The sequence below is a fragment of the Lepisosteus platostomus genome, chromosome 2 (assembly GCF_059453375.1).
Source record: "Lepisosteus platostomus isolate fLepPlt1 chromosome 2, fLepPlt1.hap1, whole genome shotgun sequence".
NCBI classification, from domain to species: Eukaryota; Metazoa; Chordata; class Actinopteri; order Semionotiformes; family Lepisosteidae; genus Lepisosteus; species Lepisosteus platostomus.
In genome coordinates this window covers 9168976-9186172 of record NC_142612.1, presented here as the reverse complement: position 1 = coordinate 9186172, position 17197 = coordinate 9168976, and the positions used below count along the sequence as shown (strand labels likewise).

At 37.1% G+C, this 17197-nt stretch overlaps 1 protein-coding gene across 2 annotated transcripts in view; it reads right to left on the bottom strand.

Moving 5' to 3' along the window:
• col4a1 (collagen, type IV, alpha 1) overlaps window positions 1–17197 on the bottom strand; it is an 87666-nt gene that overhangs the window by 42541 nt on the left and 27928 nt on the right. Inside the window, exons 2-12 of one of the 2 annotated variants that reach the window (XM_088597030.1) lie at window positions 9582–9632; window positions 6464–6553; window positions 4843–4887; window positions 4338–4382; window positions 4101–4163; window positions 3059–3112; window positions 2610–2636; window positions 1826–1900; window positions 1370–1432; window positions 1018–1059; window positions 574–615 (exon numbers count right to left, since the gene is read on the bottom strand). In XM_088597030.1, the coding sequence (XP_088453156.1) occupies window positions 574–615; window positions 1018–1059; window positions 1370–1432; window positions 1826–1900; window positions 2610–2636; window positions 3059–3112; window positions 4101–4163; window positions 4338–4382; window positions 4843–4887; window positions 6464–6553; window positions 9582–9632 (597 nt within the window). Of the gene's footprint in view, window positions 1–573; window positions 616–1017; window positions 1060–1369; window positions 1433–1825; window positions 1901–2216; window positions 2587–2609; window positions 2637–3058; window positions 3113–4100; window positions 4164–4337; window positions 4383–4842; window positions 4888–6463; window positions 6554–9581; window positions 9633–17197 lie in introns of those variants that run through there. The other variant, XM_088597037.1, reaches the window with a different exon arrangement.

Genomic DNA, 17197 nt, shown 5'->3' with positions numbered 1-17197 from the left:
CTAAAATAAAATAATACTAGCACCATACAGTATAAGGCAGACGTTGGTGTGTATGACAGCAAACTGGAAGAAGTGTGAAGAAAATGTGCTTGTGAAGATTTCTAATTTCTAATTTTTATATGTGAACTGTTTTGACTGCCTTTATCCCTAAAGGAATTTTGATACTCATAGTTCCAAATCATATTTGAGAGGCAAGTCAAGATTTTAGGGAGCTAAGAAGACTTCCACTTTTCTCCTACACATACTGCAGTTTCCACTCTAGCTGAAGGGATGCTGTACAGCTGTTTTGACATCTTTATTCCTTATTACTTGTGCTTCTAAAAAGTACAGCATGTTTACAGACAAAATTAGTTACAAACTTACACTTCAAAGCACTGTTTCAGAATGGCCATATGTGTACAATCAACATATGAACACGAATAAAAAAAACTTCGAATAATGTATCAATTTATTTATTTCTGTGTTCATAATCCCTTTAAAAGAGAGAATTTTTTGACCTATGCAGCACCAAAACAGTTTTATCAAAAAATACATCAAACTATGATCAAAGATTTGCAACATCTCTTAACTCACCTTTTCACCTTTTGCACCTTGGAAAGAGAGTACGTCACTCAACTGAAAAAAATAAATATTCTCTTTATAGAGCACAGTAATTAACAGAAATCTGGAAGAAAGGTCAAAATCTAATCTCACCTACTTCTACTCACAGTATGCATACATATCTTCCCTCCTAAACTTCCCTTTGTGTATCTTTCTCACACCCTTCCCACCTCCCCATCTACACTCTTGCAGCAGCTCCCTAGCTCATTCCTCACCAAAGTGCAGACATCCTCACAGTGAGGCTGCCATTCCCTCAGCTAGCTTTTTTTGCTGTTCCCTTAACAGGTGGGTATCGCACTTAAGAGGATCTGACCTAACTACCGAACAGATTATATGTTAACACTTGAAATCAAAACACAATTGACAAAAAACAAATAATATTGAACATCTATAGAGGGCTAAAGTTTAATATCATACCTCGCCAGGGGGACCAGGGGGGCCAGGGGGACCAGGCAGACCCTGATGAAACAAACAAATAGCCAACAGGAAATTATATTCTGGACAACAGAGGAGACATTTGGTGTTTAAGAGTATTTATTCAAGTCAATCAGCAACGAAAAGTTTAGCTTCCTTAACTAAAAACCTATGGAGACAAGTATTGATGAAAAGTAAGTTTAAGACAGCAGTCAGGCACTTCTGATTGGCTAAATTGGTAATGGAAAGAATGAAGACGTTAAATTTTCTTAGGGCATCCATAAAAGCCAGTTATGATAAACAAGTCACCAAACTACTGTAGTTATTAATGTTATTCAGTAGTGTGATCACTTACTGTGGGTCCCACTGGACCTGGAGGGCCAATTGGACCTGTTAGCCCTGGTAACCCTTTCATGCCCTGGAAGAGACGTTCATTAAACCATTATTATTTTCATTGTAATTATCAACAGTTACTTACTTGAGATGAAAAGAAAATAAATATCCTAAACCTTGAAAGCAAACAGGAAAATAAGAGTAAATGCATCGGGCATCTACTAATTTGAAGGAGTTGACAGCTCATGATTTGTAAAACTACAGTAGATGAGGTTTGTGAACTTTGGATCCACTCCAGTTCATCTGACGTTTTGCAATGCAGGCTGTAATTCTAGCTGTTACCAAAAGATGGAGCCACAGGACTGTCATGATAGCTTAAAAATTTCAAGCTTTATTTACATTTTACCTCACAGTTATGACAATGTTGTAGAAGGCCTTGGCAGTGATGGGTAGCCAGGGATGTACAGTCTACACCTACCTGATTCCCCGGAACTCCAGGAAATCCCTTCTCACCCTTATGCGAAACGAAACCAATGACTTCTCCTGGGTCACCCTGTACGGAAATGATAAAGTAGTCAATTCATAGCATTCAAGTAGTTATTGTAATAGTATTGAGAATTAACATTTTTTGAGCAGTAAGAGACTTGCCTAAATGTTTAAATTAATACAAATATCAAAACAGACTAGTAAAGCGACTAAAACCTAAACCAAGAGGAATAACCTCTTAAAATTAATTTTATTGAGTATACCTGCATTTATTATTTTATCAACTTTCTTTTTGCTTTTTAGCCCCCATCATCTTGGAATAGCCAATTGTCAATAATCTTGGTTGTTTTTATCACCATAACACTCATACAGTAGCAACACACCAGGGATGAGGACCATATTTGAGTCTCCCTCTGACTGTGGACTGTTCAAGCCGCTTGCTAGATTTCATCTGAGGAACTGAAACTCAAATGAGTTAGATAAATTAAATCACATTTTAGTGTCCTGTGGCAAGATGATAAACAACAATTACACACATTAACAGTGCTCACAGAGAGGACTCTTCCTATAGTCGGGATGGAGGCTTTTATCAGAAGATTTATCTGAGAGATGCTGTAGGAAGTTATTTTTTAACTGCAGGCAGCTGTACCCAAGTCTACTGTAAATGTGTACAAGTCAATCGGCCAGTTTAGAATTAGGAAGTTCCCTGACACTGAAAGTGCATACTGTATGTGCAGGACTTGTAATCAAAACGATAAGGACCCAAGTATATAAACCTTCATTCCAGGAATTCCAGATATACCCTGAAAAAGAAAATGCATCCACAATTAGAGGTTTTTTACACGATTTAGAACTTTAATATATTTTAAAACGAAGGACAACTGAGACAATTAAATCCAATGGAATATATATATATACAGTATATATACAGTATAGTATGTAGTTTTAAATGTTTAGTAAAGAAGCAAAGCTTGAACAATATAATGGATGAAAGTATTTAAAACATGTAGCACTTGATGCTGAAATGGACTGGAAAGAATGCATTTTATAGCTGTAGAGAAAACTGGCCAAATGCTCCAACACAAAAGCATCTTGGATTCAGAAGTAGAACTGTCTGGATTAACCCTTACAATTACACAGAAGAAGGTTAATATTAGACATTGGTTCGGCACTTTGAGATATTGAATTTTCAAAGATCACAGTGTAATCACTAGTAACAACTTACCGGTGGGCCTTGAAGTCCTGGTAAACCAGGGATTCCATCAAAGCCTCTTTCACCCTGTAAAATACATCACCATTTGAAATCCACAGAGCTCCAGTTCTGTCACATTGCCCGTACACAAAATGTGCTAGAAAGTCATTACTCCGTTATACAAAAAAATCGATGTTCTATCAATAGCAGAGTATTCTGCTCTGAGCTTGCAAGGTATCAGGCTAAAACACAGCAAGACGGTCAATATCAATTCCAACATGCCGTTAACACATGCTTTTCAACAGGGGCAGGAAAGGAAGAATCATCGTACAAATTAAGTAAATGTGGCTCAGGTGGTTTTACAACGTCTAACATTTGTCACCGTATCCAAGATACACAAAACTACAATTCAGCAATTTTCAAGCTTTCCCAGAGCACATGTACTGTACTATAGGTTTGTATGAGCTATCCCAAGGTAATGCTTTGTGCAAACAGTATGAATCTGACTGTGAATGAACTGAACGTACTAAACGTACAGTACATTCTGGGTTGTCAGGCAGAAATAGCAAAACATCATCAGCATATAATTATACGACATGCTGAGTCCCTTTGTCTTTTATAGGCGGGATCTTTCCTAACTGTTGGAGTCAAAACTTCAGTGAAAAAGTGAAGAGAAAAGGAGGGAGCGGTCATGAATGTCTTGTTCCTTGTCCAAGAGAGAAATCCAGGCGGGCTGTTAAGGCAAAAACTGAATAAAAAGATCCCAGGATAATCTTCTGCTCACTCACCCATGACAAACAGATTTCTAGAGGGGTTTGTTGTGTAGCATAGGCATGAGCCTACTATAATATTTCGTGAAATTATATAATGGAAATTCTTGTTGTCCGGAAAAGTGTAAGGCATGAATCCGTCCACTACTGTGCACATGAAGACTCTCATTACAAACCCACTAAAAAATAAAGTTTTTAAAAATTAAAAAAATCTGGAGAATCCCTTTTGCGAAAAGACCTGCCCCAAACATGAAATGTTTACTTCTTTGCGCTAAGCGAAAAACAAAATGAATTTTCCAACATACTTTTGTCCCATTGCACCCTGGAATTCCAGGTGGACCAGGAGGGCCATCTTGTCCTGGAATACCCTGTCAAACAAGTTGATATAAACAGAAAAAATTCAACACATACTGTACATAAATGAAAGTAAAATTTACTTTGCACTGTTAAAACCTATGAAGCAAGTATATCTATATATTCTAATATACTGTATAGACTATATTCTACATGTAAAATCACAACTCATGTGATTCCTCACTTACTGGAAGGCCTGGGTTTCCTGGAAATCCAGCAAGACCCGTTGGTCCCTGTAAAACAGTTGATCATTTTGTCATCTGAGAATTAATTCACTTCAGTTACTTGAATATAATATATGATTTCCATGAAAACATAATGTGCAAATAAGAACAGACATTTATACAGGCACGCATATGGACACCAGGTACAAAAAACATAATTAATTGTTTCAGACTAGCATTAGCATCAAAAGCAAATTCATGATTATGTCTAGTATTTTAAAATGAACAAAAAGTTAAGATTCAGTACTGCGAGAATTTTAAAACTTAAAAAATGTAAATGTCATACTGTAGCTTGATATACTATCAAATGTATCAAATGTAATAGAGCAGCAATTAACTGCAAAAATCAATATCATATGAATTTCCACATCTTACACAAATATACTGTAGCAGAAAAAGCATTTTCGAAAACAGAAAATGGGAGTTTTCAAAAACAGTTTAAAGAGAGGTTTATTCTGATTGTTCTTACGCGGATTCCTTTAAGACCTGGCATTCCTGGCTCACCAGTATCACCCTGTAGGTATAAAATTCAAAGGTCAAAAATCTGAATTTCACTCAGACAACAAATGTTCAGTTACAATTGGGAAGAAACAAGTCTAGAACTGCTACTTAAAATGACTCCAACCTAAGATAAAATAGCCTTGATCTTTCAAAATGTACTTCATAAACCAAGTGACCATATAATTCAATACTTAAGTAGAAAAACCTTTAAACAGAACAGTTTTTTGGGAATTACTCCCAAACAAAAGAACATTAAATTTAAAGATAAGTAGTACACCTTTGGTGAAATGGGTCTTTGAACTTGTTAGGCAGGAATATGCTGTATAACCAGCTGATGAGTGTTACAAGTCATGGAGCCATATGGTCACTCAGATCCAGAAGCAAATGTACAGTATGTCTGCATCCAGTATTTTAAAAGGTTTATTTTTTTTTTAATTAGCTGTGAAGTCGGTTATGAAAGCTGGATCTGAATCTGCTAAAGTAAGCTTGTTGGCAATATTGAGTAGTCCCAGCAGAACATAGGTCATTATACCAGTGCAGAAATGCCTTTCATGTACTGTATAAGCCCAAGATTTTTCTATTTCACACATTTGCCTTCTGATGCTGAATTTACATGTCAACTCATATTGGCCAGATGGTAAAACGTATTCTCTGTCTACCTCACTGTCACTTCAGAAACAGCAAGGTGCTGCAACCACGGAAGTTCACTCACAAATCCAGGTAACTGTTAGAGATGTCAATGTGGCCTCACCATAACTGTTTTTAAGATATTTTTCTTCCTTTTGAAAGACAAGAGCTGGCAGAAACAGTACTTTTTCACACATATTTCCCCAGACATGTCTCTTCAGTCAGCACTTCTTAGATTGTTTACTAATTGGCGTTCTTTGAACTACTGTGTTATTTAACAAAACTTCATTGGGAGCTATTAATTATCCGATTATTGTGAGGTTAACACAAATGATTAACAAGTCCAACATGTTAAGGTAGCAATTCTGTATAAAAAAATATAATTTTTTCACTGTATTGCTCACCTGCTCTGGACGCAGTATATTTAAACATTGTTGAATGTTGTGTGATTTTCATTAGCACTGCTCCAGAAGTTTATTTACATGTCTTTAAATCCTCGATTCAGCCGTGACACCTGAAGTAATAACTTCTAATACCATGGAACTCTTGTATGCTTTTATTTTGGCATTGTGAGAAAGCAAGATGACACAAAAAGAAATTGGCAAGGGAGCGGGGGGCTAGCCGTGGCGAGAGACCGGCGAGACAGGAGGACCCTATGCGTAGCGGTAGGAACGGAGCAAATGAGAGGGTTCGTTCTGGGCTCAAGGTATCGGGTGGAGTCGGAACGAGACATAAGCCCTCAGGTAGCAGACGTGGGGCGACCTGGTGAGGCGAGCCTCTCGACAACCGATCCCAATGCCGAGCGAGGAGGATAGGAAGACCCGGAAATATTAAGCCCCAGACAACAAGACACACCGGAAGAACAAGTAAAGCACAGGGAAACAGGGAACAGGACAGACCAAGAGCGCCCTCCAGCTGTGGAGGGCGTGACAGAAATGAAGCAGTCGACTCGGCTCACTTACTTTAGGGCCCATTGGACCAGGGGGACCTTCATGGCCCTGCATTCCAGGAAACCCCATATTACCTTGCAGTCCTGGAAATCCCCTTTCACCCTTTGAGAGACAAAGAGAGAAGAGAGTTTTTCAAGGAACTGGCAGAAAAGCCTGAAACAATTCATACATATTTCACCTTCGGAGTCTGTATGCCTACATTTCAAATCAAGGAAGGCAACCGGTTAACAAATGTAGAACAAATATCTTTTTTATGGTAGAATTCCCAGCTGGGTCTGGGTGTGGATTCCGGACTGGGACACCCTCTAAGTGTGGTCTGCATGTCCGCCCTGTGTTCCTATCATTGTGTTCATGTGATATTTTCCCAGATGCTTCAGTTCCTGCCCACCTAACAAACACAAGCTGGCTGGATTATTTGGCGGCTCTAAATTGACCATGTGCGTCCCATCCAGGGATGTATTCCTGCTTTACACCATGCGATTTCAGAATGAGCTTCAGATTGTCAGAATTCTTATTAAACACAGGTAGTTTTCTCATGATGTACATTATGGCAGAAAAAGACAGGTTCCTCAATTTGACACTTGGTGGTGCTGTGGTTTACACAATCCATCCTGCTGAACATTTTCTGCTGTATAGTCCCATTTCAGCTTTTGGCCAAGGAATCTCAAAAGCAGAATGCTCGGTATTACAATAGTTCAAACAGTAAGCACTGAGGAACTATATAAATTCACATTGTAAAAAAGACCTATACACTTCAGTAATTATATAAGACCAATTCTTTTATTTAAAAAAAGCAATCTCCAAAAGTGAATGAAGCCAAAATACAATAAGAACAAAGCATGTTGTCATACTTTAAAATACATGAAGAATGAAACTTTCCTACTCATTGAGATTTCTTCACGGTAGTAATGGTATGCTCTAAAAATTCAGAATCATATACCATACAGTTCAGTAAAGGTGGGGTCTGCTTTGAATGTTTAAACATTTCATTCTATTTTGTATATACTGTATAAAGTTAGCAGCCATGGACAGCTGTTTTGCTTTTATCAGATCACATCAGTGTGACACACAGTTCAGTAGCTGGCATTGACCAATGAAACTATTGTACATATGTACTGTATGTTACAAGGAACAACTAGCATTGTAAAACAGCAAGCCAGACTTCACATTCTCTTTATATACTGCGTATATATGTTCACTCTACACGTGTTTGAGGTATATCATATAAATTCCAATTTTATTTTTTTCTGCATGAAGTATGCCATATGAATTAAAATTAAAGTCTTAAATGGTGCATATATAAAAAGCCTTTATAATGGTGGAGGGAAGGTTTTCATCATTTGATTAATATTTCAAAATAAAAATGTTATTAATAACATAATTAATTATGTTAATAAAGTTATTTTTTACATAGTATTTCTTTCTTGCTACGTCTGAATATACTGTACATTTTGGGTTAATGGACACAAATGTAAAATTCCAAGGTAGCTGTATTTTTGTTTTCTCATGGTTTAGCATCTGATTTTTTCATCTATTTAATTTGGCAATGGTGCAGACAAATGCACATTGTCATGGGCTTCTGTTCCTAGCTCTCTCCCATACTGCGTTCCTAAAACACTTCCAGACACAAAGAACAAATTCTTTCCAATTGAGGGAAAATATTGCTTGAAATTATACAGTACATGGGAACTGGGCTAAACGCCAGAGTACCCATACAACTTCTGGGGGTGGAGGAATGCACACACCACCAGAGAGCAAATACATTCCCCAGAAGACAAAGCTCTGGGATTCTGATGGAGAAAAATGTAAAACATGACATAAAAGACATGACAATGAAGCATGGAGCCTTGGATGTTACTTTTATTTCTGAAGCATGATTTTCTTCAAAATAGAGAAGCTGCTCTTTAGGTAACTGAACACAAGACTCCCAAGATCATTCCTTACTACGAGGACATTTTTTTCTGTTTTGAAGAAATGTTACCTGGTACAGGTCCTTTTGTAAAACAAAAAAGTAATTTTCCATATTCACAAGCAGACACATAACACCACCGTCAGACCTGCTGCTCCCTCCAGTTTTAGGTTAGTCATTTCCACTATTATATGTAAACAAAGGCAGCAGAGCCAAAGATCGGTATTCAAAAGTTACTGTATGTACTTGAGGCTTGAAGACAGCAAAAAGACCTGTTGATGTTAAGCAGGGGGAATGGAATTCAGCATACAGAACATCATCCTTCTCTGCAAATGCCCGATTTGGCATGGTGTTCTTCTGTTCAGCTGCTAAACAGCATCTTTTACCACCTCAGCCCACTTCATTTCAGCACCTCATTTTCAGTTTCCCATGTGCATGGAGTTAATTGTTCACAGATAAATGAAGTTTCTTATATAATTTAAAGGATTACAACAGGAGAAAAGAGAAATATGAAATCATAAAAAGCATAGCAGCAGGTGTTTTAAAGACGGCACATCAGTAGAATGGTATACAGTTTTAAACTATAAACAAACAATCTCAGACATCAGTCTGATTGGTGCAGGCTTGAACGAATCTATCTGGATTTCCTGAATGTGGTCGACTGGTTACTTCTGTGTTAAAAGCTAATGGAAGTGAAATAAGAAATCTTACTCCCAGAATTAGTGAGTGCATATCTCAGTATGTGAAGAATTATTGCTAAACCCTTGCTAAATATGGGATAAAAGGTAGAATTGTAACTGTTATGAGCTCAATAAACATCAAAATCAAAATCCCCATTTTAACAAATCATTCATGTGATCAGTTGATGTAATTAAATTTGGATAATAGCAGGATAATTATGTATTAGACTATCATTTTGCCTACACACCTTACAGTATATTCAGCTTCAATTTAACCTCCACATGTTTCTTTGCACCTTTCATTTTGACACTGCATTGATCCATGTGAATTTTGTCAAATGTTGAATGGGATTTGTGAGATAGGAAGCACCAAAGAAAACCTTACAATGCTTAAAGTCTTAAATTGTTGAACAACAGTTTGTACATTTTTACATGACTCAGACTTTCCTTCGTTTGCCAATTAGAAATGACTCAATTCAATGGCTGAAACAGCAGCAGTAGTAACAGGGTAAATGGTGAGACATACACACAGGGTACTTACCTTCTCCCCTTTCACACCACTGCAGTCACATTTGCCACACCCAGAGCATCCCTGAACAAAAAAAAAACAAGAACACATTTCAGGTTAAGTAAAGGCCTAGTTCTGTTTTATTGTACAAAAAAAACAGTTCCAGCAACAGGCTTTTGTATATTATGGTATATCAGAATACAGAGAGAATCTGAAACTTGGCCCATGATCATTTGCTTTATTCATCAGTAATTTCATTACCCTGTAATGGCAGAAACTATTAAGTGTACATCTTCTGAGAAATCTTCTGGGTTCTCCCAGAAAATTAAAATGACTGATTTGTGGGGTGGGAGCCATGCCCCAAATCTCACTCCCTTTCCCAAACCCTGTCAGGGAAAAAATAAACTCCAAAACTATGCAATACTGAGACGTAAATAACTAGCAGATGTTTCTGAAGTCTCAGTTCTGTGCAATATACTGCAATGTCAAAAAGGGCCTGAACATTCATCTGCGCCACAAATTCATTTTTAGAAATTGTAAGATTATTGCTTATACAGTATGACCCGACATCTCATCAGAACATTTTCCACCAGATGCCTTTTTACAAACATAGCGGCGACTGTAAATCCTTTTCTCTAAACTAAAAGTAAAGTTCAATCTTGGTATCAAATATACCACGACCAAATATACCAGGGGCGTTTAACGTACTGTATGCAACACTATAGGTACGCGTGTCACCATGTTACATTTCTGTATCTACTTAATAACATCACCCTGTGTACCTTCAGTGGCAATTTAAAAGAGAAAATTGATTTAATGTTCATGGGTTTCTTAATTAAAAAAACTAAGGCATTGAGTAAAAATCTGAGGCACCTATTAAGTTATATACATAAAACATTACATAAAGGTATTATGTTCTCACAGCCCAATACAAAAGCCCTGTGAAAAGTGGAATTCCTATAGTTATGTTATAGTCACGGTTCTTAACACCAAGCCAAGATGAATAGGGGCAGAAATTTCTGAAGGAACAATTTTTCATCTTCAGCCTACCTGACTCCATCAACTAGCCCAGTCAATTTAACTTTTTTTTTCTCGTTCCTCTGTTAGCTTCCGATTCAGCAGAGCAATAGCAAAACGAGCCTGGGAAATGTGCTGTGTTCATGCTCGGCAGCTGTGCTCCATTCACGTGTTGGGAACTAAGCCAATTAAGTTTTAGCACATCTGCAGAAACATGACTAACAGCAGTCATGGGAGGAGGTTTGCATTATTACCAATGTTATAGTAATTGAATCAGTATGTTGTTTTTGAAATAGAAATGGGTTTGTTCTCACAATTTTTAATGCACTACACTTCAGATAGGCCTCTATGATAATTCCTATGGTTCTCCATGCTTTCTTTTTTTAAGGCATACAAAATCCAACTTGAGGGAACTATATCAACAATTTGAAAAATACTCAAATCTGCAGTGGAACGGAATATGCAATGTTTGGCATATTTTTCTGCCACTTTTCTAATTACTATTTCTCTGTGATGACAATGTGCAAAGTCTAAATATGCTTTGCTCAAACTTTCTTACAGTTAAAAGATAAGCTGTGTGTATAGTTAGTTTAAACAGCTTGACAGCACACATTCCAGGAATGCCAGAAATTGTAACTGCACAGTACAGAGGCAGCAATAAACAATTTTATTACATAATTAGAACATTTGGGTGACATAGTGCTACGGGTCATCTAGGTTCTGGGCTCAACTGGTGTGTGTTCTGTGTAGGGTTTGCATATTCATGAGGACTTCCTCCAGGGGGTGTGGTTTCCTTCCTATCCAAAGACACGTAGGCTGTCAAATTGCGTGTGTCTGCCCTGCAGTGAGTATCCAGGTTGTAGTTTTACCCTGCCAACCTCACCAGGAGTAAGCACCTGTGTGACAGAATGGCTGGAATGATTCATGACATTTTATTTTCTCTTTCAGTCAAACAGTAAAACGCTTGTTAGTGGGGAAACACAATTCTACTTGTGAAAATTCTTGTTCGCTGTAACAGTAGTCTTCACATAGTAAAAGTCCACAAATAACTCATCATTTGGCCACACTTAAAAGTCAATATTAGAACTTGATGTTACAATAAAACATCATGGATAATTTTGACATTACAATAAAACATGGCTGGAGGGAACAACAGGGTTGAATAAAGTAATGGGTATATGTTTCTTCTCAAAGACAGATTAGACTGGAGATGGTTGAATGGGACAAGCTTCACACATACTGTATGCATCAATAATAACTTGTAAGCTATGGAGCTAAAGTAAGAACCTGTCACCTTTATAGGATCCACTGTATATGAGTAAAATTTCTGAAGACTAAACAATAGGTATATAGTACAGACCACTTAATTCCAACATTGAGACAACAGTGTGCTGTATAATGAAAGGAAGGTATGCAGCAAACATGATATTAATGGGAGGGTTTTATTGAATGATTATTCCTTCTCCCAATTTGTACAGGCACTCACCAGTGGAGATATTAGTATATGTTCTTATTAGCATATTCTATTCTATTGTGACTTCACAATCCCAGGACTCTCTCTGGATATAGTTCAAATTTCGACAGCGGAAGAGCAGTGCAATCCAGGTGTCTAATATCCATCCTTAAACAGCTGCTGAGGTTAATGCCAGAAGTGATATCAGTCTGAGTGGAGCTAATTTGTTCCTGGGATGTTTCACAGATTTTCATGAACATAAGAATGAGAGTTACTCACAACAGCACATTAAGAGATTCTTTACTCCTCAATATTATGTTTATCTGTCCAAGCTAAAAATGTTTCATCAATAAGATCAGGAGACTAAAAGGATCATATGAATACATTCTCTTCGAGCAGCAATAAACAGGATTCAATTTAAGAGGTCTGTCCATATTTCTCAACATTAAATATCTAGTATTCAGCTGCCCTTCATTCATATACTGAATGAGAATAGCAAAATACCATTTTTTCTTTATAATAGCTTTATAGAATCTGCTTTTAAAAAAAAGTACAGTCTGTTCTTTCTCAGTTTAAAAGTATATACTGTAGCTATGAAAGCTGGCACAGAACATCCTCAATTTATAAGGCATTAAAGGGTTTATTTTTATGTTAGGTGATGTTATGTGAGGGTCTATACTTTAATGTGATGACAGCAGTCAGTGTCCATGAGTCTGCCAATGGAAGTCAAACAAAGATCCCACAATGTCACAGCTCATATCCTGTGGGCAGGGCTAAAACACAATTCTCACTAACATCCTCCTGCACTGTTACACAAATACTAAATGTATTTTGAAGCTCTTTCTGAAAACCTCAAAGCACTGTACAATAACAGACATAATATACAAAAGTAGCCAAAAGAAAGATAAATGGCAAAGCACAGTAACTGACTCAAACGAGGATTAAGTAACCAACTTATACTGTACAAGTTCAAGTTAAAATATAGTGAGTTTAAGTGAGTTTTAAAAATGTTGTCAGTTGCAAAGTCTCTCAAGGGTTTGGGTAGTGAGTTCAAATAAGTTGTACAGATTTCGTGCTGTATACGGGAAGGCACTGTACAGTAGCCCTCTATGGTCTTTGCCAGACTGGGAACGCCTCAATTAGGACATTCCAGATTAAGAATTGAACTACTGTATACTCATGCAATAAATCCTTAATATAATAATGGACCATTGAGTGACTTATTCAGGATAACCTCACAGTCCATTCTAAATTTCACTGAAAGCAGTACAGAGAACAAGCTGATGCACAGCACCATTTACAGTAATCTGATCTTCATAAAATGAAGCAATGCATGAATATTTGGGCATCAGATTGGCAGAGCAAGTGTCTTTGTGAAACCATGCTACACAGGTGGAAGAAAGAAATCCTTGTGGTGTTCCAAACATGCAATCCCAATCCAGGATCACACGTAACACCCAAGCTTCAATGTTTCCATCAAGGGTTTAATTTCAGCACCAATGAAAACTAGAAACCTCAGTCTTGTCACAGCTTAGATTAAGAATTTTCTGGTACAGCGATATCTTAAAATCAGATAGAATGCTGTAAATGCAGAAACCACAGTGGAAGTATCAGATTTAGTCTGCATGTGTCGGCGAAACCCTAAATCGATGATGGTGAATAATAAGAGTCAACATGTCCTGTAAATACAAAAATTAAAGTTCTCAGCACTTAACTTTAGTAAGTAGGACACTACTGGATCTAAAAAAGACAGTGGGTAAAACAAAGTGGATTACAAACAGAAACAGGAGAGATCTGAGAAAACTAAATATTACTAATTATCTGTATCTGTATAGCACTTTTATCTAAAAGGATTCCAGAGCACCTCACTTATAGGAGGGGACCCATTTTATCCTCCACTGAAGAACAGCACTCACCTGAGTGATGAGTGGTAGAAAAGCAGATGAAGAGGGAAGAAACTAATTCAACAGTTGAATTAAGAAAACACTGAAGTAGGCCAGGTTGAGCAACACATGAGTGGAAATCACTCAGGACAATGGATTTAAACATACATTCTCTTATGAGTACAGCCATGGGAACTTTACTTACTACAACTTTAGGACCTTGTGAACGGATGGATATTTAGAGACATACAAATAAAAAAAATGATTGGCTTTCTTCTATATGAAACTCCGATCTTCAAAAACTCTGTCAGGTTCAGAATTGTGCATCAGGGGTTTCTACAAAATATCTCATTAGCTAATTCATTGTTTTCAGGAATGCAGAAATGATTTCTGTTGGTTCTTAAATTGTCAGCATTCGCTTAACTGCTTCTGACGTCAACAGTGAAGTCTTCATCACAATATGTGGTATAAAGGCCCATTTTATTATCTCCGTATTTGGTGCAGTAAGGCTGTGCTTGACAATCACAGTGGCAGTTATTTTGGAAATTGCAATAGATACAATCTTGGTATAATGAAAGGAAAAACTGCGTAATTAATACTCTTATGATGGTCAAGGAAGGGTACCATGTGCGGTCATAAACATTCAACGTCAAAGCCAAATGTTTAAAGGAGACTGGGTTCAGCCTTATTTATCAACCAGTCATTTATTTTTATTTTATAATTAAATTAATTTAAGTTTTTTAAAACAGAACATACATAATATTTTGACAACAGAGATGTACTGTAGAACTGGAGAACAGTGGATCGGAAGATTTAAGTGCCTCCTTGTCTGTTTCTCTTCAGTAAAGGTTGCCAAAAGTACACAATAAGAGAACACAGAATGACTTTAGGGGATGGTTTATTGATTCTAATGTCAATAGCAACCATCCACTGTAAATGAGCATTCATTCACAGACATTTGTTCAGAGAAGAGGATGCATTCTTCTTAAATCACAGTTGAAAAGGAAATTTTCCAAACCATCTTTGGAACATTTTCAAAGGCTCGAAGATTTTGTTATATAGTTTCTAGATTATTGCCTAAACACATTTTCTTGTTTAATGTCTTTCTTGTTACATATCCACTAGTTAAGCTTGTTGTTTTCCATTGTAAAGTAGAGCTTCAGGGGAAAAGGCTTTTGAATGGCCTCTTCTTTTTGTAGCCTTCCTCATGTTCATATGACTCCTCATGGGTAGCATATGAGTGTTGCAAATACCAAGCAACACAATGTTTTGTGTCTGAACCAGCACCACATCAGTTTGTGTCTCTATGCTGTAGCAGTCCGACAGTCTGACTAAAATCTGATGAGTTGTAGGGTTGCCCCAGTCTTTACACATAAAGAGAAACAGTCCTTCTAATAAACTATATCTACCATGTGATGAAGCCTCCTTGAAGGGTATAAGTACTGTAGTTCTTGTACATTTTGAATTCTAGTACATTTCTCTATATTGTGAATACAAATGAACTTTGCTCATGAGTCACAACTTTTCACCAAGGTAAAAGGATAAGTAGTGTGGCACCACAGTGTATCTTAAAGGGGAGATCATCAACTTCATGGAAGGTGGAAGGGATGAAAACATGTGCAGTAAATATGGAATAGAGTTTGGGTTCAACTTAAATGACAAGATACCCCTTTAAAGTACAGTTTTCAAGTCTCCAAAAAGGCCAGCTTAAAGTCTTGTGTTCCTCATCTGAGGAAAAAAAAACAGAACTGCAGGAATCAGATCATCTCCAAGGGCCTTAAATTCAATCAAGCGCACAAGAAAAAGTAAAATGATTAAAGAAATGAAAGAGCATACTGTGTATCATAGAAAAGGTCTTTCTCAGTGAGACAAATAGCTCAATAAAGCTCTACAAGCTATCTCTATGCTCTACTTAAACCATCAACACAAAAAAGATGTTTCTAGAAGAAAATTATAACTTGTGCAAAAAAAACACTTTTTGGTTTGTTTTTTATCACTGTCATTTCCGCTGAATTTCTGGGGTGGCTTAAACTCCTGCTACTGGTAACATCAATATCTTTTGATTTCCCTTCTAATTCCACTCTTATGTGTAAATACCACTCTACGTTGTTTAATTCAAGTTTCCCATGCAATTTTAGATTTCAGGTTGCAAAAAGCTTATTTAAAGGTAAATGCCCATTAGTCTTTACTGCTGTCCAACTTGGTACAATGTTGTTACACTGTTTGTAGAGGGCAGTGGACAGCGTGTGGACAATTTCTAGAGTATTATTAGTAGTAGTAATAGAATTATTAGAGCACAATGAAGAACTCCACCCATCAATTTTTTAACCTCTTTATCCAATACAGAATCGCAGGAGAACCAGGGCCTATTCCAGAAAGCAACAAGCACTAGGCAGGGTACACCCTGGATAGGATGGCCACTGTATCACAGGGCACACACTGATCACACCTGGCGCAATTTTCCCAGAAGCCAATTAACCTACCAGTATGTCTTTGAACTCTGGGAAACAGAGCACACAGTGACAACCTTCGAGATTATGGGAAGGACACATACACTCCATGCAGAGAGCACCCTGGGTCCAGATTAGAACTCAGGGCCCCAGTGCTGCAAGGAACTAAGGCTAACCACTGCACCACCGTGCCACCCCCCATTGAAGAACTCATTCCGTTAAAAAACATTCTTACACGATTCCAACAAAAACGTTTTAAAATCAACACCACCTTCAATTTTTTTTTAATCCGAGTGTAGGGAGAATTAAGCCAACCAAGTGGTACAAAACAGACTCAGTATGAAAATCAATGTGATTGCTTTACCATTCAGAAATCACAATAAATACACATTATAACATGGGGAATATTCAGCAAATGAATTCACTTAGTAGACTGATGCGTAACATGACTTTCTGTTTGTGGTCAAATTAATAAATTCATCCTGTTTATAAACAATGTTTCAATAAGATTATACTTGCAAAATCCAACTTTATGTTATACCGATTAAGGTATTCAGGCAATATCACATGATTTTTTCCTGAATGCCTTTTAAAAAGAATGATGACATCTTGATCTTTGTAAAATTGCCCTATGAGTTTAGTTGATAAATTCAAACCAAACTTTTGTGTTCTTTTATAACCGCTGGCACAAGAACAAACTATTGCACTACCTTTTTTCTATACAGCTTTGTAACGTACAACTGGAGATTGTAAATACCTGCCTCCAGACTGCATGAAATTTGGGCAGGAGATGAAAAGACTTCAAATTGAAGTAGTGTACTGTATCTCAGTTACCATCGTTAGTGT